General features: G+C 45.0%; 1 protein-coding gene across 5 annotated transcripts in view; it reads left to right on the plus strand.

Moving 5' to 3' along the window:
* Positions 1 to 668: 668 nt before the first annotated feature.
* Positions 669 to 24013, plus strand: part of GBF1 (golgi brefeldin A resistant guanine nucleotide exchange factor 1) — a 131540-nt gene continuing 108195 nt past the window's right edge. For 2 of the 5 annotated variants that reach the window (XM_056120999.1, XM_056121000.1), the window contains exons 1-4: positions 669 to 911; positions 8808 to 8860; positions 17432 to 17537; positions 18368 to 18434. In XM_056120999.1, the coding sequence (XP_055976974.1) occupies positions 17442 to 17537; positions 18368 to 18434 (163 nt within the window). In that variant the 5' untranslated portion in view covers positions 669 to 911; positions 8808 to 8860; positions 17432 to 17441. The remainder of the gene's footprint in view (positions 912 to 8807; positions 8861 to 17431; positions 17538 to 18367; positions 18435 to 24013) is intronic. The other 3 variants (XM_056120996.1, XM_056120998.1, XM_056120997.1) reach the window with 2 other exon arrangements.

Here is a 24013-nt window from a genome sequence, read left to right on the forward strand (position 1 = left end):
GGGTTTGTGCAAGGCAATTATCCTATTCACTGTACTTCGAGACCCTCCCCCTCAACCCGAAAGGCTTCTGAATAATATGTTTGCGGTATTTTTATTTTTGTTTTGCTTTTTGTGAAGTCAGAGATTGAACCTAAGGTTTCACACAACGCAAGGCAATCACTCTGCTTCTGAGCTACAGCCTACGCCCAAGCTATTTTGAAAAGAAATGATCCCTCAAAGGAAGTATTGCCTTTGGACTGATAGCAAGTGGCCGTGGGAAAAAGTGGGGAAAAAGGATCGCCCGCTTCACTCTCAAAAAACGGACCCCGCCCCCTTCCCAGCAAATCATAGCTTTTCTCCCCATAATGCCCAGCAGCCACTGCCAAGCCACGCACTGCAACCGAACTCTACTTAACTCCGCCTCTTCAACCGCCCAGGAATAATTCCCCATTTTTAATTGGCCTTTATAGCTGTCACTCAGAAAATCTTTGCAGCCGTTGGTCACTTCCTACCTACCCCAGTTCGCTCCCTGGTAAACTCGCCTACTTTGGGACTCCCCGCCTCCCGAGGCCAATTTGCTGCCGTGGATTGGGTGGCGAGAATGCCACTTTTCACGGTCCAAAGCGATGATTGGCTGTCAGCGGAGGGGCTCGCGCAGTTACCAGGCAGCGGGCTAGACTGAGGCTAGTTACCACGTCAGTGAGCTGACAGGGAAGGGAGCCGGCTCCACCGTCTGTTCTGGCCGACTCTTTCCCAGCCGACTGTGCGACCCTTGACTTCGGCCTCAGCTCCCAGGGAACGAGCTCCTTCCCTTCGCCCATCCGCCGCCAGAGCTCTGAGAGCCGCCTGGAGACGCCTGCAGGGCCGGACTGGACATGAGCTGCAGCTGCTGGTCCTGGGACTAGGCCCCGCCATTTTGGATCCGCTGACAGGTCAGCGAAGTCTCTTCCTAAGAGTTCCAGAGTCGGGAAGGCCGCTCTGACATCGCGATCGGGACAAAATGGGTGGAGGGCCTTGGCGTTGGACGGCTTGGATGGCGTCGGGAAGTCAAGACTGGAACCAGAACGGAGGGAGAGTTTGTTGTGGGAGGGAACCGGGAGGCGTGCAAGGTGCCAAAGGTCAGGTCCCTGTCGCAGGATGGGCGACTTGGGCTCTGACTTCTGATCCTTGGAGCGTGCCCGAGTGCGTCCATGTTCCCAGGCTGAACCGAACCTTCAGCTCCTCTCTTTTTTTTTTTTTCTGGAACTTTCTGCATCTTAAAGAGCCCAGCCCACCAAACCAAACCAAACCAAGCCAAATCTGGAAGCAAACCTAAAAGCCTGGCATTTACTTTTCAGAGCTGATTTTTAGATCTTGGCTAGGGGATGCCCCTTTCCTCCCCCCAACTCCCCCCCCCCCCCCCCCCCCCAGGTTCTGTCCTGCGCCCGCTTTTGCGTGTCTGTCTCATGAATATCGACGAGGCGCTACATCAGTTCTGGCTGCTGATATAAGTCTGGCTGCAGCCCGGCCCCGGAGAGTGAGAGAGGGCGGCTGGCTGGGGGGAAGGTTGAGGCCAGGGGTCAGGGAATCTGGGCGAGGAGGCTTCGCTCTTACCAGGCAGCGCGACTTCCGGCCAGATCTGTGTGTCAACACTGCCCTTACCTCTGAACGCGCTTCTCCCTCCGACTCCGGCTTCCGTAGATCCCCTTCGGGTGTTTGTTCTTGGTTGACATCCTCCCCCTTCCCTCCAGGTCTTCTCTGCGCTTGGCCGAGGAGGAGGAGGAGGGTTCACCAGGAAGCCTCTCAAGTTCTGCCCTCCGTGGCCAAAAGCAAGGAGCGGGGAGCTGGGTCCTGCTGCAGATTGGAGTTCGGTTGGTCTCCTGATCGATTTGTCGTGCCTGGGGTAGCGCTCCGACTCTCTCGCCTCTCTCGCGTGCTGGCCTGCTCGCGGCGTCCTGAGCTGCGTCTCAGTCCCCCAGAGTGAGCATAGGGATTTTCAGTGGGTCGGTAGAGTGGTGAGAGATGTTCAGCCAGTTCAAAGTTGTTAGGGTCAGGGGAGCAGTGTTAAGTGATGGAACGGCAATCCCAGCGTGTAATTGATGGCACGGTGATGACTTTGATAAACTGTTGCATTGTAACAGAAGTCCCCCAAGAATAAAGAGTGCTTTTAGAATTCAGAAATAGTATGGATGGTGTTTTTAATGTTCAGCATAGAAATTTGAATTTACTGATTCAAGTTTGCACGGCTGGAGGAGTATTTTAATGGGAAAAGGATTGTTCTACTGATGTACTACAAGGGCCTTGCTGGAATAAAGCAGTACACATCTATTGCTCCTTAGCAAAATAGTGAATACTCCAAAAAAAAAAAAAAAGAAGAATGTTGTCTGTTCCTTGGATTAGTTTTTGTTTGTGATCCTGACTTGTGTGACCTGACAATCAGGTCTTTTGCATGGTGGGATAATAAAAAAGGAGAACCAAAACTTCATCCTGCTAGATGGGAAAGTTGGGATCAGAATGACTACGTTTCTTTCTATTAAATGACCTCTGCCCTTTTGAAATGTCTGTAGATGAGTGTGTCTTTGTGGAGGAAAGCGTTATTGTTTGTATATACGGATTTTAAATAAGTGGGATGGAAATTGTACAAGAAACTACTTGCATTTTCACTTGCTGTCTGAGTTGCAGAATCTCCCAACAAGTCGTTGAAGTGGCTTGTGATATGAATAGTTAGCCCAGGAAATGTTCAGAGTTGATGTACCTGCTTTGTTCATCTGAGACGAAATGCATATTAAATTGATTTAGTTTTTGTGTTGATGTTATTATGACCAAATCCATGTGGAGGTGAGTCAGCAGCAAAGATTTTTCCCTTTCTTAAAAAAATAATTTCCTAGATAAACATAAGTCTTTGTTCTCTAGCCCCACTCTGCAAATCAGAAAATTTGTTCTTCATAACTTGTATTTCAGTTTTTTAGTTTTGTTTAATGTACTGGGGTTGGGGGGCGCTACTCTTGGCTCTGTACTCAGGGCTTGCTCCCATGAACTCCAGCCCAATAATTTTGTTTGTTTTTTAGTTTTTGGGTCACACCTAGCAATGCTCAGGGGTCACTCCTGGCTCTGTACTCAGGAATTACTCCTAGTGGTGCTTGGGGAATGATATGAGATGCCAGGGATGAGACTTGGGTCAGGTACTTGGAAGACAAGTGCTTTATCCACTGTACTATCTCTCCAGCCCCTTGGTTTGTATTTTGGTTTATTGCAGTGCTGGGGATTGACCCAGAACCTCACACATGCTCTAGGGCTAAGCTACCCTCAGACCCTTCAGCATGTTTTAAAGGTGCCTATAGGCAGTGTATTCTAATCCTGGCAGTGATGCTCATTGAGTACATGGGCATCAGTCCTAGTTGAATTTTCTTCTTGGAGTTCCACTGCTATTTCACTTTCCTGTGTTTCAGATGTCAGGATGACTCCACTTTTTTTTTGTTTGTTTGTTTTGGTGCCACCCCTGCGATACTCAGGGTTTATTCCAGGGCCATATGTAGTGCCAGGGATTGAACCTGGGAGGGGCTGCATGCAAGGCAAGTGACCTGCCTACTGTACTCTATCACTGGCACTGGATGACTACCACTTTTAGATAATAACTTCGTTGGCAGGGTTCTTAGACTGGCTAGTGGGATCAATTCAAGGAGGAAAAGACAGAGCTTTCTCCTGGTGAGACTCACTGCATTTATCTATCTATTTATTTAATCTATTTTTTAATTAAAAATTTTTTTGGGTGAGGGAACACTCGGGCTATACTCAGGGCTTACTCCTGGCTCTATACTCAGGAATCATTCCTGGTGGTGCTCAGAGGACAGTATGCAGTACTGGAGATTGAACCTGTATTGGCCCTGTGCAAGGCCACTGTACTGTCTCTCCACCCCACCCAACTGCATTTATATAATACTCATTGGAAGGATCATTGTGGCCTTTGTATGCTCCTTGTATTGATTGATCACAGTCTGTCTCTTTGGTTCTGTGTGATATTTAGAATGATTTTGCTGTTGGGGTAAGAAAGAGGTTGACTTGAAGGGACAAGAGGAAGTTTATATTAGTTTATATCTAAGTTTATATCTCAGTCTGAAAGAGCTGTGTAAATGTGATTTCAGCTTATATTGGGATTGTTTAGCTTATATTGCTCCTCTTTTTCCATATTTATTTTATCCGATAGCGTTGTTTAAATAAAAATATAATAGTGTGGTGATTTTAAGCCCAGTCATAGTGGGAAGTGGTTATGGTAGTAGAGCTTTGTTATGTAAAACAGGGATTATGAATTCAAATGCTTTAGTATTAGACTGGTAATATCAATGAATGAAGTGAACCAAGTGGGAATATCCGTAGGATGAGTCAAGAACTCTTGGTATATTAGAACATGGGTAAACTACAAGCAATTTTTCCTTTTTTCAGGATAAGCAGGAAATTCTAATTATTGTACTTTTATTTTTAATTTGCTTTTGGGTCACACCCGGCGATGCGCAGGGGTTACTCCTGGCTTATGCACTCAGGAACCATTCCTGGCAGTGCTCGGGGGACCATATGGGATGCTGGGAATTGAACTCGGGTTGGCTGCGTGCAAGGCAAACGCCCTACCTGCTGTACAATCACTCCAGCCCCCTATTGTATTTTTAAATTAACTTGCAACTAATTATTATTATTGTCATTACTACTATTATTATTGCTAATAACTCAGGGGCTACTTCCTGCTCTGGGATTGCGCCTAGTGGTAATCAAGGGACTACTGTACTGGGAAAGGAACTTGGGTCCCCTGGCATGCATTCAAGCTGATTGAGCAATCTCTTTGACCCCTTATTATTATTTCTTTTTTGCCTTTTTTTTTTTTGCTTTTTTTGGGTCACACCTGGCGATGCACAGGGGTTACTCCTGGCTCTGCACTCAGGAGCTACTCCTGGCAGTGCTCAGGGGACCATATGGGATGCTGGGAATCGAACCCGGTTTGGCTATGTGCAAGGCAAATGCCCTATCCGCTGTGCTATCTCTCCAGCCCTTGACCCCTTATTTTAAGTAAAGTAGTTTTATTTTAGGACTATGAGAACGCGAGAGTGCCCATTGAAGTAGAGAGATTACCTACTCATGAGTTGGGATGTGGACAACTCCAGATTAGTGTGTGCCAAGTTATATTTAATTTAATTTATTTTGGGGCCTCAGCCAGTAGTGCTCAGGGGTGATTGGCTCTGCACTCAGGAATCACTTCTGATAGGCTTAGGAGACCAGGTGAGATGCTAGGGATCAGACTCAGCTTGGCTGAGTGCAAGGCAAGTGCTGGGACCTGCTTGTACCATCTCTCCACTCCAGCCAAGCCAAACTGTATTCTAAAAAAGACCCTTGCAGGGAAAACAAAAGATGTTGTGGCTGGACTCTACCTGATGACAATGGATTATGACCCTTGATAAGGGCAGGATTTATGAGACTTAATCATTACAGTTCTCTATAAAAATTCAGACTGTTTCTTTTCTTTTTTCCCCCAATTGTTTTTGGGCCATAAGTGGAGTGCTTAGGGTTTACTCCAGGCTCTGCACATGGGGATCACTTCTGGCAGATCTTAGGGTACAATTTGGGGTGCCGGGAATCAAACCTGTGTTGGCAGTGTGCAAGGCAAAGGCCCTTCCGGCTGTATTATCTATCTCTCCAATCTAGACTGACTTCCTTTATACTACTTTTCTTTTTTTTTCTTTTTGGGGTCACACCTGGCGATGCTCAGGAGTTATACTCATGGCTCTGCACTCAGGAGTTACTCCTGGTGGTCCTCAGGGGACATTATGGAATACCGAGAATTGAACCCAGGTTGGCCCCATGCCAAGCAAACATGCTGTACTATTACTCTAGCCCCTTTATGCTACTTTTCTAATGGTTAGTCTTCCCTGATTGATTAAAAGTTGAGTGAAAGAGAAGACTTGTTTTCATTTTTAAATTGGCAGAAAGGACATCTTTGCCCAACTAGCAGGTAATTCTTGGGATAGACTCTCCACAATAGGAGGAGGTAGTATACAGAGCTGAGGTACGCTGGTCACCTGATTATTGGGTTGGGTAGGATTTTCCAGCTGTATGCTGTCAGGGCACCACCTCTTCCCCTGCTTTGACTTTCTTTTCTTTTTCCTGTTTGGTCCACACTCGGTGGTGCTCGGGACTTACTCCTGGCTCTGTGCTCAAAGTTCAATCCTGGTGGGGTTCAAGGGACCATATGTGGGGCTGGGGATCCAACCTGCACTCAGAAATCAGGCTTAGGGGACCATATGAGATGCTGGGGATCTAATCCAGGTTGGCAGAGTGCAAGGCAAGTGCTTGGGACCTGCTGTACCATCTCTCCACCCCAGCCAAGCCAAACTGTATTCTAAAAAAGACACTTGCAGGGAAAACAAAAGATGCCTTTTACATGTGTCAGTGATGTGCAAGGCAGTGCCTTACCTGCTGTACTGTCTCTTTGGCCTTCTGTTTTACCTCCACTCTTTGGCTAAATTTCTTAATTCCAGTAACTGTTTACTGGTTCAATAATTTTTGGTCACTTAATAAAGCACTGAATACCATATGTTCCTTGGATAGTTCAAGAAACCTTGTAAGCTCTGCATCTTTAGTGTTTCTCTGGGGTGTGCTAGAGATTCACAAAATCAGTCACAAATCATCCTGTTAATCTTCGATTGCCTCAAGCAGGCCCCAGTAACGTCTCCTTCATCCTAGCCCTGAGATTATATTCAAGGCTCTTTAGAAGAATGAGACCCATCATTGTTACTGGTATTTGGCATATTGGGTACACCACAGGGAGTTTGCCAGACTCTGCCGTGTGGGCAGGCTACATTCGGTAGCCTGCCAGTTTGTCCAAAGTAGGAATGAGATAATAAGATGTCATAATAAGATGTCGCGCGGCCGCAAATGCGGCCGCGCGGTTCCAGGAGCTGGTTTTTATAGTCTCTGAGTCTTGGCCGCTGATGGGATTACATGGCGCCAGGGGGCCAGTTGGTGGGTGTGACCCCCACCTACTGGAATTTGGAGGATCTGGGTGGAGGATGCTCGGCCCAAATCCGAGTAGGCTTGGAGATCTCGGCCCCGGAACCCGCGTGACTTTGTCCCTCTGCCAGTACCTTCATGTGTGCGGAGAGTGGTCTCAGAATCGTGGTGGCTGGTCCTGGAGGTCTTTGGCTGCCGGAGCTCTGGTCGGGGCGGGGAGGAAAGCTCAACCCGCTCCCCTCCAAGGGGCCCCGGCGGCGAGGACAGTCAGGCGCGGGGGCAGGAGACTGCACTGTTCTTCTTCCGGGAGCTGATTTTTATAGTCTCTGAGTCTTGGCCGCTGATGGGATTACATGGCGCCAGGGGGCCAGTTGGTGGGTGTGACCCCCGCCTACTGGAATTTGGAGGATCTGGGTGGAGGATGCTCGGCCCAAATCCGAGTAGGTTTGAGATTGTAGTGCTAGAGATTGAGTACAGATAAACCCTGGAAAGGTCAGTAAAGGATCATTCCCGTAGCTGCTGTCTTCTAAGGAATACTATCATGGGGCCAGAGAGATAGCATAGCGGGTAGGGAGAGCCTTGCAGTGCTGAGATCTTAATTCTCAGAACTGCAAACAAACAAGCACAACCCCACAAAACAAACAATTAGGGGCTGTAGCTATAGCACAGCAGGTAGGACGTCTGCCTTGCACGCGACCAATCCAGGTTCGATTCCCAGCATCCCATATGGTTCCTTGAGCACCGCCAGGAGTGAGTACGTGAAACAGGAGTAACCCCTGTGCATCACCGGATGTGACCCAAAAAGCAAAAAAACAAACAAACAAAAAATCCAAACAATTAAAAATAGGTGTTCTAATAACCAGTTATTAGAACTAAAGAAAATAAAACATGTCTATGTGTGAAGAATCCAGAATTACATAAAAAAGTATATATTTTTACAGATGGAAGGTGGATGTGCAAATAGCATGGGAACACCTCAAGAAAGTAAATGTGAAAAAGGAAACTCCATAAAAGTGGAGTCTTTCTGTATAAGATTTGTAACTTTTGATAAAGAAACAGATATGAAAGACAAAAAGCTTTGCCCGCCGGGCAGGAATCTGTTTTCTTTAAAGTCATTTTTCTTATAGGAGGTACACCAGTATTGAAGAGTTAGTTTTGATATTAGTTTGTTCATTTAGTATTTGCCATTTTTTTGAACTATGTTTTAGGCATTAGGGATAATAAAGTGGACGAATCATGAGATGAACATAGATAAACTAGTAGTAGTAGATGTTTTTAGATGGAGTATAGGCTTGTGGTAATGAACGGCCCTAATACTCTCTGGAGAGATGGTTTAACTAAGGAAGACTTCACAGTAGATATTATCATAGTAACAGCTAACGTTTTTGTTTTGTTTTGTTTTTGTGCCACACACAGCTGTGCTCAGGGCTTACTCCTGGCTCTGTACTCAGAGGTTACTCCTGGTGGGCTCAGGAGACACTCTGGGAATTGGAGCTTGAACCTGTTGGCCACATGCAAGGCTAGTGCCTTATCCACTGTAATATCTCTTCAGCCAACAGCTAACATTTTTCTGGTTTTAAAATGCCCATACTGTAAGGTGGGAGATATAGTACAGTGGGTAGTGTGTTTGCCTTGCATGCTGCCAACCCTGATTTGATCCCTGGCATCCCAGGAGGACTTTTTTCTGTGTGTGAAGTAAGATAGCTTTTGAATAAAATTTATTTAGAAAGATGTGAGAGGTGGGGCTGGAGAGATAGTACAGCTGGTAGGGTGTTTATATAATTCATTTGAAATAGAATTTTTGGTGTTCTATTGAAATAAGGATTTAATTTGTCATTTCTCCTGCCTTTGTTTAGATCTAGAGGGAGTCTTCAGTTGATGTAGTGCCTCCTCTTTGGATCCTTTTGGGGTGAGTAACTGCAGAGTGCCAGGGGGATGCTTAGATCCAGTCTTAAAGAGCCAGCGCTTTCAAAGAATCTCCATTACTCAGATCTCTGAGCCTGTGGCTTATCTGGCTGAGAATGTTGGTGTGTGCTTGGTTCTTCTTTTCATGTTTTTGTTTGGTTTTTGCACCATATCTGGCGGGCTTGGGGGACCCTATGTGGTGCCAGGGATTGAACCCAGCCAGGTTGGTTGCTTGCAAGGCAAGTGCTCTACCTGCTGTACTATTGTCCCAGTCCTTATCTCATGTCTTTTTGTTACTTTTTGGGGGACTGGACCTAGGGCTTTCTTCACTTTTTTGGGGAGAAGGGCACATCCAGCGGTGCTCAGGGTTTCCTCCTGGCTCTGCATTCAGGAGTAATTCCTGGTTGTGTTCGGGTGACCATATGGGATGCTGGGTTGATTACTTCAAGGCAAAAATGCCCTACCTGCTGTACTATCACCCCATCCCTAGGGTTCTCTACATTTGAAGCATCACTTTACCACTGAGCCACACCCCTGACCACATATTCTGTAAACTGGGAGGCTGGAGTGATAGGCTTGAACTGGTCTTGTTGGTCAAGTCTCACCTGATGTGTCCCCAGACCTCCGAGCCCTGCTTGCAAGTACCTGCAGTCCCTCCAAAAAAGAAATGTTTGATGGTTTATCTTTTGGTTTTTGGGTCACACCCAACTGTGCTCCGGGATCTGTGCATAGGGATGACTCTTGGTAGGGTTTGAGAGAGGATTGAACCTGGGTACAAATTCAGTTCTCTCTCGCTCTCTCGCTCTCTTGCTCTCCTCTCTCTCCTCTCTTTTTCTTTTCTTTTTTTCCCCCATAATTTTATTTAGTTTTCTTCTTATATTTATTTATTGAATCACTGTGGGAAAAGTTACTAAGCTTTCAGGTTTAAGTCTCGGTCATACAATGATCAAACACCCTTCCCTTCACTAGTACTCATTTCCCACCACCAAGAACCCCAATATACCCCCCTCCCACTCTTCCCATTGTGAGTAGATGATCTCTACTTAACTCTTCTCTACATTGATTACATTCATTATTTCAACAGAAGATGCACCATTATTGTTTAGAATTTCCTCCCCCCCAACAATCAGAATTGCTGAAAAGACATTGTGAAATACTTGGTTTTCTATAGCTGGTTATGAGAATCATATACTGTCACACGACTGCAATAGCAGATGTGCTATTTTGAATTCCTGCAAAGAGCCAGATAATTACGAGATTGGTTCTGTGCATCTGGTGTTATGGCTGTACCGGAGAGCCACTCATGGGGGGCAACTCGTGACCTCGGTAGGGCGTGAAGGATGAGCCAGAGCCAGTACCGCCCCCCCTTCCCATGAGACTGCAGTTGCCCTGTCACCACCGGCTCATATCTGGCATCCTTATAAGCTCTGAGGCAGCACCACCTTGCTGCTGGGGGGGGAAAGGCGGAAGGGAGCAACACCCTTTCCCTTCGGGGAGGCATGGTGCCATAGTTTAACTCATGGTCCATTCACTTTTCTGCCACAAGCTGCCAGGCTCTGGATTAAGTCCTTTTGCCTCTTCTCTCCTCTCTTTTTCTCTCTCCCCCTCACGCTCTCTCCTCTCCCTTTCTTCCTATCCCCTCCCTCCCTCCCTGTATCCTTCCCTCCCTCCCTTTGTTTTGTGTTGCACCTGACAGTGCTTAGGCCTTACTCTTGGCTCTGTGCTCAAGAATGACTCCTGATGGGGATTAGAGGACCATATGGGGTGCCAGGGATCAAACCTGGGTCAGTTGCATGTAAGGCAAGCACTCTACCTCCTGTACTATTGCTCTGGTCCCTCTTTTCTTTCTTTTTTTCAAGTGCTTTTCTACTATATTTGCATGAGGTCTCGGCAGGCTTTTGTGACGCAGGGTTCTAGGATATTGGCCATGAGACAGCAAGTGATTCATTTTCCCATTTGAAACCAAAGGACAGACTCTCCTGGGAGCTTCTTTGGGTGAGGAGACAAATGCTCAAAGTCCCAAGGGGATAACTCCTCTTTCCCTTTTTTTGTGCAGGGGCGGATAGTGTGGTTGGGCCTTACCTGTTAGTGCTCAGGGGCTACTTCAGTCTATATGCTTGGGCATTGCTCCAGTGGTGGGATCAGCTGCATGCATGGCAGTACCTTAACCCTGTACTATCTCTCTCGCTCCTTCCAGCGAATCCCAGTTCAAAATTTATTTCCCCCAGGAAGCTTTCCAAAGAGTATATAGATTCTATCAGATTTCATTTGTTCTCATTGGCACTTTTGTTTGCAATTTATAGTTTAGTGCTGTGGTTGTTTATTTCTTGCTGTTTTTAGTATTTTTTTTAACTTTATAATGTCCATTCCAGGCCACCCAAAGCATTTGTTTTTATTTTTGTTTTTTGGGCCATACCTGGCAATGCCTAGGGTTTAGTCCTGGCTCTGCACACAGGAATCGTTCCTGGTGATTATCAGGGGATAATAGGGGATGCCAGGGATTGGACCCAGGTTGGCCATGTGCAAGGCAAGTACCCCACCTGCTGTACTATCTCTCTGACCTCTCCAGAACAGTTTTACAATGATAGGAATTTAATACTCGATAGCACAGGGGCTGGTGCAATAGCACAGCGGGTAGGGTGTTTGCCTTGCACACAGCTGACCTGGGTTTGATTCCTCTGTCCCTCTTGGAGAGCCCAGCAAGGTACCGAGAGTATCCTGCCTGCACAGCAGAGCCTGGCAAGCTCCCCGTGGCATATTTGATATGCCAAAAAACAGTAACATGTCTCACAATGGAGAGGTTACTGGTGCCTCAAGCAAATTGATGAACAACGGGAGGACAGTGCTACAGTGCAGTGCTACTCAGTAACTGTTACGTATTAATGCTTCTCTGTGGTACACCCTCCACTTTTCTAGCTTTACCTCTTGTTCAACTCTCTAGGAATAGTGTTCCGGTTAGTATGGAATAGAAAAAGATCTCATAAATACATACTGAATTTTCCCACCTACAAGCCTTTGTTCTTGCCATTGCCCCATATATAAAATTTATTATTGTTATTATTGGCTTTTAGGCCACACCCAGTGGTGCTCAGGGCTTATGCCTGGCTCTGTGCTCAGGGGACCATATGTGGTATTGGTTGTGTGGAAGGCCACCTGCTTTACTATCTGTTGAGCCCCTTTCAATACTTTTGACTGTATAATGTTTTTCACTTGCTCTCTTCCAGGATTCTTTATTTTGCTTTTTGGGTCACACCCAGCAATGCTCAGGGGTTACTCCTGGCTCTGCACTCAGGAATTACTCCTGGCGGTGCTCAGGGGACCATATGGGATGCTGGGAATCGAACCTGGGTCAGCCGCGTGCAAGGCAAACACCCTGCCCGCTGTGCTGTTACTCCAGGCCTCTTCCAGGATTCTTAACAGAACTATTTATTTATTTATTATTTGTTTCACTGCTATGACTGTGTATCACTCTTGCATTCAAGATAAATAGGGGTTTCTGTATATCATTTATGTTATGCTTTGTTTTTGACTACATACACCCAATGGTACTAGGAGCTTACTCCTGGCTTAGTAGTTGCTCCTGCGGTGCTTGGGGGACTTTATAGTATTGAGGATCAAAACCGGGGTCTCAACATGCGAAACATGCCTGTTGAGCTTATCTCTCTATTGCTATGTATGTTTTAACTAATCCATTATATATTTTTTGTGGGATAGTAAGGATAGTTCTGCTAAGTAATGTGTGTTAGTTGGCTTTGATTATTGTTCTTTTACACATGAAATAACTCTCTAAAGAGCCTATTCTTATTAATTTTTTTTTTATTTTTGGGTCACACCTGGTGGTGTTCAGGGCTTACTGCACAGAGATCACTCTTGGTGCTATTTAGGGGATCATATGCAATGCTGGGGATTATACCAGGGTTGACTGCATGTAAGACAAGTACTTTCACTTCCCTATACTTCCCTCTGACACCTACAGAGCCCAATTTAAAAAAAAAATCAGATAGGACTGAGGAGAGGAGGAGGCCTAGGTGTAAATTTTTTTTTAAAGATAGTATCTTAGTATCTTTAATAGGCACAAAAGAATATCACTGTATCACTGTCACTGTCATCTTGTTGTTCATTGATTTATTCGAGTGGGCACCAGTAACGTCTCCATTTGTCCCAGCCCTGAGATTTTAGCAGTCTCTCCTTACTTGTCTTTCCCAATGCTGCCATATTGGAGGCTCTTTCAGGGTCAGGGGAATGAGATCTGTTACGTGACTGCTTTTGACATATCGAATACGCCGCGGATAGCTTGCCAGGCTCTTTTGTTGTCAAAAAAGAATATACAGAGAAAAATAAGTCACCTCATTCCCTCAGTTCCTTCTTTCTTTATTTTTTTTATGGGGCTGTTACCTATACCTGGCAGTGCTCTGGAGTTTTTCCTGGCTCAGTGCTTTCTCCTGGCCGTGCTCATGTACTGTATGATGCCAGGGATTGAACTTAGGCTTCCCACATGTGAACCATTTACTCGAGGCCTTTTGCTATCTCTTCAGCCCCCTCCAGTTCCTTTATTAAGATGTAACATCTTAACATTTTCTTTCTTTTCCATGATTAATAGCTGTATATTTTTAACCTTTCTTAATCTAGTAAAGGACAACCATATGCACCATTCATGAGTGCCATACTCAGTGCCACATGATGGAAAGTTTGGAAAGTTTCTTCTATCTTTCAATGGAGCTCTTTTAACATGAAGCAAGATAGTTTTATTTAACGAAACTTACTTAAAAAGATGGGAGGAGAGAGAAAAGAGGAATTATATGTTCAAGAGAGAATATGGGCTTCTCCTGAGGGCGAAAGCAAAGAGACATAGAGATAAACAAGTGAGAAATGTGTTCAAGGGAGAACGTAGGCTTGAAGAGCAAGCCTCTTAGCTTTCCCTTTCTTTTTTTGAGGGAGTGGGATGTCACACCCAGCAATGCTCACATTCTTCTCTGGCTCTGGACTCAGGAATTATTCCTGGCGGTGCTTGGGAGACCATTTGGGATGCTGTATCAAAGTCAGGTTGTCTGTGTGCAAGGCGAGTGCCCTACTTGCTGTACTATTTCTTCAGCATAACTCGTTAACATTTTCTTTAAAAAAAAATCTTTCCAGAGAGAGATATTACAGTGGTAAGGCACTTGCCTTGTATGCTGCTGACCCAGGGTCATATATCCCTCATATATCCCCTGAGCACTGCCATGAGAAATCTCTTAGTGTGGAGCCAGGAGTAAGCCTTGAGCACTGCCAACAGTGGCCCCCAAACCAAAAAAATAAAAAAAATAAATAAATCCTTCCAGGATTGGAGTGATAGTACAGGGGAAGGCTCTTGCTTTGCCTGCAGTCAACTGTGGTTTAACCCCCAATACTCCAAGCATCACTGGGTACAGCCCAAGAGGCCCCTGTGCATTACAGGTGTGGCCCTGGAAGTTCCTGGGTGGGTGAACCCCACTGGGTGGCCAGGCAATCCCTGGGATGCTGGGAATCGAACCTGGGTTGGCCGCGTGCAAGGCAAACACCCTACCCACTGTGCTTTCGCTCCAGTCCCTGCTTGGTTACGTTTACATAAATGGTAACACAATCATATACTACAGTATTTTTTTTTCACCCACAGTTTTTCATTAATGTCTAAGAATTTTTTCTAAGCCTCTTTTGCTTTGTGTCTTTAGCACTCTTAAAGTGGTGCCCAAAGAGACAGTAAAGGGTTAAGCTGCTGCTTTGTGTGCAGCTGACTCCCATTCAACACCCAGCACCCCATATGGTCACTGCCAGCAATGACCCTTAGGGTCCACTGGGTGTGGTCAAAAATAAAAAAGACACCTTACTTCGTAATATATACTTAATAAGTAAATCTTCTTGGAATTTCTTTTCTTTCTATATTTTTTTACTTAAAATTCATTTGTTGAATCACTTTATGAATTGAAAATCATTGTGAGGTAGTTACTTATGATTGTTTTATTCTTACAATGTTCTAGCATTCATCCCTTCACCAGTGTCTACTTCCTTCCACCAATGTCCCCATTTTCTCTCCTGTATCCCAGCTTGCCTCTATGGAGACAAGACAGGGAAATAGGGGAGAAGTCACCCATTCTCAGATTATTCTTGGCTCTGCACTAAGGAATCACTCTTGGTGGGCTCAGGGAACCATATGTGGTGTCGGGGATTGAACTCCGGTCTGTCGCATGCAAGGCAAGAGCTTTACCTGCCCTACAGTCTCTCCGGCCCCTGCCTCTGTTTCTTTCTAAAAAATTATCTAACCCTTCTCATTTTATTTATTTATTTATTTATTTTGCTTCTTGGGTCACACCCCGCGATGCACAGGGGTTACTCCTGGCTCTGCGCTCAGGAATTACCCTTGGCGGTGCTCAGGGGACCACATGGGATGCTGGGAATCGAACTCGGGTCAGCCGCATGCAAGGCAAACGCCCTACCCACTGTGCTATTGCTCCAGCCCCTAACCCTTCTCATTTTAAAGTTTGCAATTCACCTCCCTTGTGACCTCTCTCTCTCTTGCTTCTCTCTCGCTCTCTCTCTGGGGGCAATATCTGCAGTGCTTAGGGATTATTTCTAGGTTGGTGTTGAGGGGGTTGTTCCTAGAGTTCTCACGGAACCATGTGGTGACAGTGATCAAATCTGGGGCTCCCACATACATAGCTTGTGCTTCCAACCCTTTGAGCGCTCTCCCCAGCCTGCAATTTCTTCTTCTTTTATCCTGATTGCCTTACTGTTTTAACTTTCCTCCATCTAAATCAGAAGTAGGGTACTTTTTTTTTTTCAATCAAAGGGCCATTTGGATATTCATAACATCATTTATGGGCCATACAATACAGGCAGATAGGCTGTAGACAGCTGACAAGAGGCATATGTTCTGTTGTATCATGTACCAGGGCCAGACCACATGATCTATCTGATCTTATACAGCCCACATGCCAGACAGTCCCCATTCCTAATCTAAATGTTTGTCTATGTGTTTCTCCTCCTCCACCTGCCTTTTAAAAATCTTTTTCATCTGGGAAAATAATTCTCTATTTTAAGTGCTGTTCTAGGCAGCAAAGAAAATTTTGTAGCAGTTCAGTTGGGAACACTTAAATACTACAGCATTATTTCAGCTTTAAAAAGAAATAGCGATTTTTGTTTGTTGCTTTTTGTTTTGGGCCACACAGGGCAATGCTCAGGGGTTACTCCTGGCTCTGCACTCAGGAATTACTCCTGGCGGTGCTCGGGGAACCATGGGCTGCTGGGGATTGAACCTGGGTTGCCTGCCTGCAAGGTCAGTGACTTAACTCTGTGCTATCGCTCCAGCCCCAAAAAGTAGTTTTAAAAACAGATTTTTTTTTTTGGTCTGCTTATTAGAGGTTTTCTATTATTAGCAAGTGATTTTTGAGTTTTCAGACCTTTTCAGAGGTTATATCATTACCATTGCCTAGTTTTCTGGAGCTGCCTTAGTAGAATGAGATATTTTATAAGTTAACATTAAAACTGTGTTTTCAAATCAAGACTATTTGTGTATGCGTGTGTGTGTGTCAGGGGGTGGGTGGGGAGGAGGACATACCTGGCTGTGAATAAGCATTATAGCTTTTTCCTGGCTCTGGACTACTCCTGGTGGAGTTTGGGGGACCATATGAAGTGCTGGGGATTGAATATGGGTTCCCCGTGCAAGACCAGTGTATTACTTCTGGACCATACCGCCAACTCCTCATTTTATATTATGGGTGAGAAATCTTGGTACTAAAAAGTTTTCATTTTTCATTTCATCATCCTGTTAATCGTCGATTGCCTCGAGCAGGCCCCAGTAACGTCTCTTTCATCCTAGCCCTGAGATTATATTCACGGCTCTTTAGGAGAATGAGACCCATCATTGTTACTGGTATTTGGCATATTTGGTACGCCACGGGGAGTTTGCCAGACTCTGCCCTTTGGGCAGGCTACATTCGATAGCCTGCAAGTTTGTCCAAAGTAGGAATGAGATAATAAGATGTTATAAAGAAAAGTTTTGATAAGATGTCGCGCGGCCGCACTTGCGGCCGCGCGGTTCCAGAATCTGGATTTTATAGTCTCTGAGTCTTGGCCGCTTATGGGATTACACGGCGCCAGGGGGCCAGGTGGTGGGTGTGACCCCTGCCTGCTGGAATTTGGAGGATCTGGATGGAAGATGCTCGACTCCAATCCGAGTAGGCTTGGAGGTCTCGGCCCCGGAACCCGCGTGGCTTTGTCCCTCTGCCAGTACGTTCATGTGTGCGGAGAGTGGTCTCAGCATGGTGGTGGCTGGTCCTGGAGGTCTTCGGCTGCCGGAGCTCTGGTCGGGGCGGGGAGGAAAGCTCAACCCGCTCCCCTCCAAGGGGTCCCGCCGAGGAACACCCAGGCGCGGGGGCAAAAGACTGCACTGTTCTCGCCGTGTAATCCTATCAGCGACCAAGACTCAGAGACTATAAAATCCAGATCCCGGACGAGAACTAAAAAGTTAAATTATATCATTCTAATTTTACCAGGTACTAATTTAAACATAGGTGTTCTTTGAATAACTAAATATTGACCAAACTTTTAACTGTTTTTATAGGTTTGCCAGAATGGTGGATAAGAATATTTATATCATTCAAGGGGAGATTAACATTGTGGTTGGAGCTATCAAACGAAATGCCCGATGGAGCACCCATACTCCACTGGTAAGTGGTGGGAATGGGCAGACTCCCCAAAATACGTTTTGTTGGCCAAGGATGTGGCTCAATAGTAGGACATCTGTCCTATTTTGGGAGGAGGAGGGGGCCACACCTGGCAATGCTCAGGGCTTCAGGGCTTACTCCTGGCTCTGTGCTTAGGGATCACTCCTGGCAGATTGCAGGGGACTATATGGGGTGCCAGGAATTGAATTTGGGTTGGCTGTGTGCAAGGCAAGTGCCCTGCCCGCTGTCCCATCGCTCTGATACAAGCATCTGTCTTTTAAGTGTGAGCCCTTGGGTTAAATACCTGGCCCTGAAAAAGCAAAAAATATGAATATGTATATACATTTTTTGGGGGGGTCTGATGTTTGAGGCTGTACTTGGTGGTGCTCAGGAGCTATCGCTGGGGTTGTCTGAATGCAAGACAAGTTCCTTAACCCCGGGCCCTAAGAATATATATTTATACCTTTTATTTTTTGGCCACACCCACCTAAGTTCTGGGCATACTCCTTGCTCTGTGCTCAGGAATCATTCTTGGCGGTGCTTAGGGGATCATACACAGTGCAATGCCAGTAGTCAAACCCAGGTTGATTGCTTGCAAGGCAAGTACATTATCCCTTGTACTGTGTCTCTGGCCCTTAAGTTATATTTTTGTAGGGCCACGCCCATCAGTGTTTGGGGCCACTAGAGATATACTTCATGGTGCAAAGAGGGGATGGTACTGGAGATCAGACTCAGGGCATCTTGTCCTATGCATGTACTCTACTATTGTGCTGTCTCTCCATCCCAGTGACTTCCTCCAACCCCCAGTGACTCTTTATAAACTTATGTTACAGGATGAAGAACGGGATCCTCTTCTGCATAGTTTTAGTCATCTAAAGGAGGTTCTGAACAATATAACAGGTAAGTTTCCATCTGGGTAGGATTATTTATCCTGATTTAAAAAAATGTGTTTGATTTATTATAGGATAGACAAGCCTTTTTTTTGATTTTCACTTTAAGTTTTGGGCCACACCTAGTGGTGCTCAGGGATTATTCCATACTGTGCACTCAGGTATCTCTCCTGGCAGTGCTTGGGAGACCATTTGGGATGCTGGGGATTGAACCCAGGTTGGTCACATGTAAGACGTGTGCCCTACCCACTCTACTAGCTCTCTGGCCCCTGTAAAAACAAATTCTGCGCTTGAGAGGGGCTGTGAAATTCCCCACTCCATGCACGGGGATGACGTGTGAAAGGATGTTCGTGTGTTCTCCGGGTGGCTCTCTGTCGCCACCGGCGTTCAGTGCTCTCGAGCTGCTTCTCCACCCGGGAAGGCTGTTGCCTTGGTCGGACAAAGGAAGAACGAGGGCCAAGCTGGTTGCGATTAGCTGCTGTTTATATAATCTTTTCTCTCTCTCCCCTCTCTCTCTCTCTCTCTCTCTCTCTCTGCCCATCTCTCTCTCTCCCCTCTTCCCACTGTATCTGTCTCCTCTCTCTCTCTCTCACTGCTTCTCTGCGACTGTCTCTCCTTCCAACCATCAATCAATCCATTTCTCCCTACAATCCTCTTCTCCCCGCAGCCACTCTTTTTATCCTCTCACAACGCCTCCCCAACCAGGCCTCCCCATGGGAAGCGTGATCAAAAATGTTTTTCTAGACTTCTCGACCACCTGCTGCCCATGAGGGCAAAACAACCTTTAGGTGTGTTTCCCCTCTCCTTAGACCTGCAACTTAATTAGCATCTTTAATTCTCCTAATATTTACCATTCTGTATAGACACAGTAATAGACACTTTTAGGCTTATATGGTGACTCTCCTGGGGACATCTTCCCACAGACTCTGACTACAGTGCTCAGGCCGGATCAGTTATTCCTAACTTCAGCAAGGTCCAAATCTAGTTATTTCTTTTGGATCATGACAGAATTTGTCCATGACCAAGCTCTTAACTTACAGTTAAGCATTAGGGCACTTTGGCCAGGCCCATTTTGATGCAAGGGTAGCTCATAGCTCACCGCTTGCCCTGGGTCCATCCAGTCCCTCGGAAGTAAGGGCAACTGAGGCATAAGTCAAGAGAGCAGATGTCCAGGCAGTATATTATTTGGAGTCAATCAACTCCCAAGCCACAGGCTTGTCTTTTTAACTGTCTTCCTGTATCCATACAAAAAGCAATTGCTCTGAAATAGCTAACCATGCAAAGGACATTAAGGAGAAGAGAAAGACAATATTTACAAGTCAGAGTCTGATCAGGAGACAAAGGTAATTGACAGGCTGGGGGCAATCAACAAACACAAGCTTCCAGTGGCCAGGAAGGAAGGGCAAACCAACCATTATCCTACAGGCCCCAAACTTTTTTTTTTTTAAAGATTGATTTATTTCTGGATTTCCTCAGTATTGTTTGGGGTCTGGGGATACTTCTAGTGATAACTTGACTTGATTATTTAGAATTTGGTACTTAGCCTGGCAGTGGTATAGACTCCCAGCAGTGTTTGGGGCCATCCGGTGGGAAATCAAACTTAGGCATTAGTCTGGATAGCTCTACCACTTGATCTATTTCCCAGGACCCATGAAGACTATATAGTGAATGTTCCAGACTTTATAGGGCATATCAACTGTGCAGCTACTTACTGTAGCTTAGCACAGCGGGTAGGGCGTTCGCCTTACAAGCGGCCAACATGGCCGACCCGAGTTCGATTCCTCCGCCCCTCTCGGAGAGCCCGGCAAGCTACCGAGAGTATTCGATATGCCAGACACAGTAACAACGAAGTCTCCAATGGAGACGTTACTGGGCCCGCTCGAGCAAATCGATGATCAACGGGAGGGCCTTTACCTTTACCTTTACCTTAAATTTAGACATAGATAATATTTGAATGAATGAGTGATAAAGTTCTTTAGAAAAGCAAGCCACGTTTTGCACATGGGTGTAAGTTGCTCTGATTTATTATATTAATCCTTTTCCTAGAGTTTTTAGAAAATTGTCCCATTTTTCTGTTTTGTTGGGTCACAATTGATGGTGCTTAGGGGTTACTCCTGGCTCTGAGCTCAAGAATCACTCTTGGTGGGGTTCAGGGGACAATATGAGGTGCTATAATCAAACCCAGGTTGGTCACAAGCAAAGCAAGCACCTACTAACTTTACTATCTCTCCATAAAGACGAAGAAAACATTTAGAAACCCTTGAATAACTTTGGTGTGTGTTAAGAAAGTAAGAAGAATTTTTTTCTCCAATTCTTCTGTATTTCTCATGAAAAAATTTTTTTTGTTAATTGTTTATTTAATTTTCAGAAGTTTATTATTTATTTATTTAGATTTTATTGAATCAAAGTAAGCTTTCATGTTTTAGTTACAATCACACAATGATCAAACACCCATCCCTTCACCAGTGCACATTCCCCACCACCAATCTCCCCAGTATACCCCCCTCCCACCCTCTCCTAATTTTTAGAAGTTTAAATACTAAGTCTGTTATGGTCCTAGATATGTCACTAGCTACAGTCATCCCGGGAATATACATGAAAATAGTCCTTTACAGTTAACAGAGGAACATTGTCATGAGGCTTTCCTTTCAACCTTTTTCTACCTCCATGAAAAACTGAAAAAGCGTGAGGAGGAGAATGGAGAAAACAGCTCAATGAGCAGACCACACACCGCATGCAGGAGGCTCAGGTCTGATATCCAGCACCACCTGGTCCCCTGAGCAACATAGGGAGTGACTCCCTATATATGGTACTGGGATATAAAGCCAGGAAGCATTAAAACTTACCTCCCTTCCCTGACAGGTACAATGTATATCTATCAGGCACTTCCTAAACATACACTTCTCTTAACTGTATGAACAAAAGCAAAGTTGAGCAGGGCACTACCCCAGTGCCCTGCTGTAGTGAACAGGTGAATCTTAATTTTAACTTCACATCTATGGTCAGTACAAACTTGCTAATTCACTTAAATCTTTCTGGGCTTTAACTTCAGACAAAAACCAAGATAATATCTGCCATTTCTCCCTCTTAGGATTGTGTCGAGTTCAATATGATAATAAGTATGAAAGTGGCTTTGAGATTTCTAAACATATAAATATTATATAAGATGCTCATAATTAGAAAGATGAGGTGGTGGGGAGGGCCAAAAGATTTTGGGAACACACTGAGGATTGCTACGAGCAGCATCACAGGGGTAAGTCCACTAAAGCAACAAAAACTTCCTGGAAGAAGAGTTCTGTTACAAGTTAAAAATTTCACTGTGTCCCCAGTTTCTGTGATATATTGATCAAGATAGATGTAGTTAACACAAAATAAAAAGTAACTTACTTTTAACACAATAAGGAAGCTTACAATTCTGTGGACATTGGTTTCTCCCTAAAATCGGACAGTCTAGTACAGCAGGTAGGGCACTTGTCTTGCACATAGTTTACCAGGGTTTGATCCCTGGCATCCCATGAGTCCCCAGAGCACCACCAGGAGTAATTCCTGAGTGCAGAGCCAGGAGTAACCCCTAAGCACTGTCAGGTGTGACCCAAAAACCAGAAAACAAGCAAAATGTTTTATTTAAAGGAACAAAGTTCATTTACTTGAAAATAATTGAAAATGTTGGCCAAAAAGGTTATAGTATAGATGAGGTAATTGATTACTAGTTATCAAGTCTACTATTGCAATAGGTGATCTGACCTATATTTTAAGTAATATAGCTGTTTTGAAAAATTAGTTGCTTTAATAGATTCCTACCCAACCCCCATAACTTTTCATATAAGTTTCCATATCCCAGTTAGAAAATGTATTAAGTAGAGATTTACAACGTTTTGGGGGGCCAGAAGGGGTGGTCAGAGTTCAAGGCACTTGTGTTTTGGGACACTGTTTCTATCCTTTCTTTTTTGGTTCCCTGAGCATGAACTCAGGGCCTCGTACTTGTAAAGTATGAGCTCTGCTGTACTATCTTTGTGTATGTGTGTTTGGGGGCGGGGGTGGGGGGAGGCGCTCCCAAGCAGTTCTAAGAGAGCCTGGAGACCACTTCTGGAGGTACTTGGCCAACTAGAAGTGGTCCAGTGCTAGAGTCTAAGAATATGGGGCTGCTCCCACTCTTGTTTTCTCCATTCTGATGTGTGTCTTAAAATTCTAGCTCAGAAACTGTGTCTGTGATTGACCACGCTCCAGGTCTTGGGAGTTTTAAATGACCAGAGTTTCTTAACTGGGGTCCATATGGTTCCCTGTGTGCCTCCAGAATATTCCAAGGGGGCTCTAAGTGAAAAATTCTGTGAATGGAGCCCCACAGCATGAGACTAGGGGACTAAGAGGCAGGACGGGAGGATCACAGGAAGGAAACATGGTTGGAAGGGGCCACAGTTGGGAAAAGATTGAGAAACACTGGTCTAGACCATCTTAGAAATATTAAAATTTAGTTTGCTTATTTTCTTAAATCCTTGGGTTAGGAATCCATATTGTTTGCTGCTTGAAACTAATAAAACTAGAATGTGTTGAGAAACCAGTTCCGTTGGTTGTGCCCAGAACATAGCTGAATTTTGCCAGACTTTCTCCTGGAGCAAGGAAGTTAGTAGTGTTTCCAGGGGCTAATAGCTGTTGCCAGTGTTGAAATCTGCCTGCCAAGGTTGCCCATTGTTCCATTATTTGGTTTTAGCAATTACCTGCGTGAGAAAATGATAGAATGAGTAATTAAAAAAAAAAAGAGCTATTTAATGGCCTTTGCTCCCCCAACACACACACACACACACACACACACACACACGCACGCACGCACGCACGCACGCACACACACTCCAACACCCATCTCTTCTTGACTTGCAGGGGCAAGTTTATGGGTCAGCTGTCCCTGTGGTCCTGGGCTCAGCAATCCATGACCAATGTATTGTTTCTTTTATTGAAACAAACAGTTTTTTTCTGATTGGCAGTGTCAGGAGGCCTGCTTTATTGGAAGCTTGTTGGTGGAGGGAAGCTGGGAGAGGGTTTGGAACTTGAGAGAAACCGAGGGGACTGCCCATTCCTCTGTGACTGGGAATGGTGTCCTGCATAAACCGGAGGAAGTATGGCTGGCATTCTTGAACTTCCACTCAGTTGACTTATGAAGCAGACTTGTACTTGGTGTCCTTTTATAAAGGATTTTTATTTGCCTTTTTCTAGACTGTCTGCTGACTTGGTTTGTAACAATATCACTGTTGGAGATGGGTAGTTCATTGGACATTGTCAGTAAACCAAAATGATATTTTTTCTCTTCCTGTAAATAGTCAGAGGATCTTTTAAGTACATAAACCTTATCTACTCCTCCAGGAATATTATCTGAACATTGTAAAGGAAATAAGTCCATTGTCTCTAGTACGGTTAGCTCTTCTTACAGATATGTATCTCTGGACACATATTTGTAGTCAGTATTTGACCAGATTACATGATGGTTACATGCTCTGTAGCACTGAGAGTGATAGAACATTCTAATACCAACTTTAAAGAAATAATTATAGTTGGAAGCTACAAGGTGCCCCAGAGCAGAGTTTATATGTTGTTAAA

The sequence above is a fragment of the Sorex fumeus genome, unplaced genomic scaffold (assembly GCF_029834395.1).
Source record: "Sorex fumeus unplaced genomic scaffold, SorFum_2.1 ptg000043l, whole genome shotgun sequence".
Taxonomy (NCBI): Eukaryota; Metazoa; Chordata; class Mammalia; order Eulipotyphla; family Soricidae; genus Sorex; species Sorex fumeus.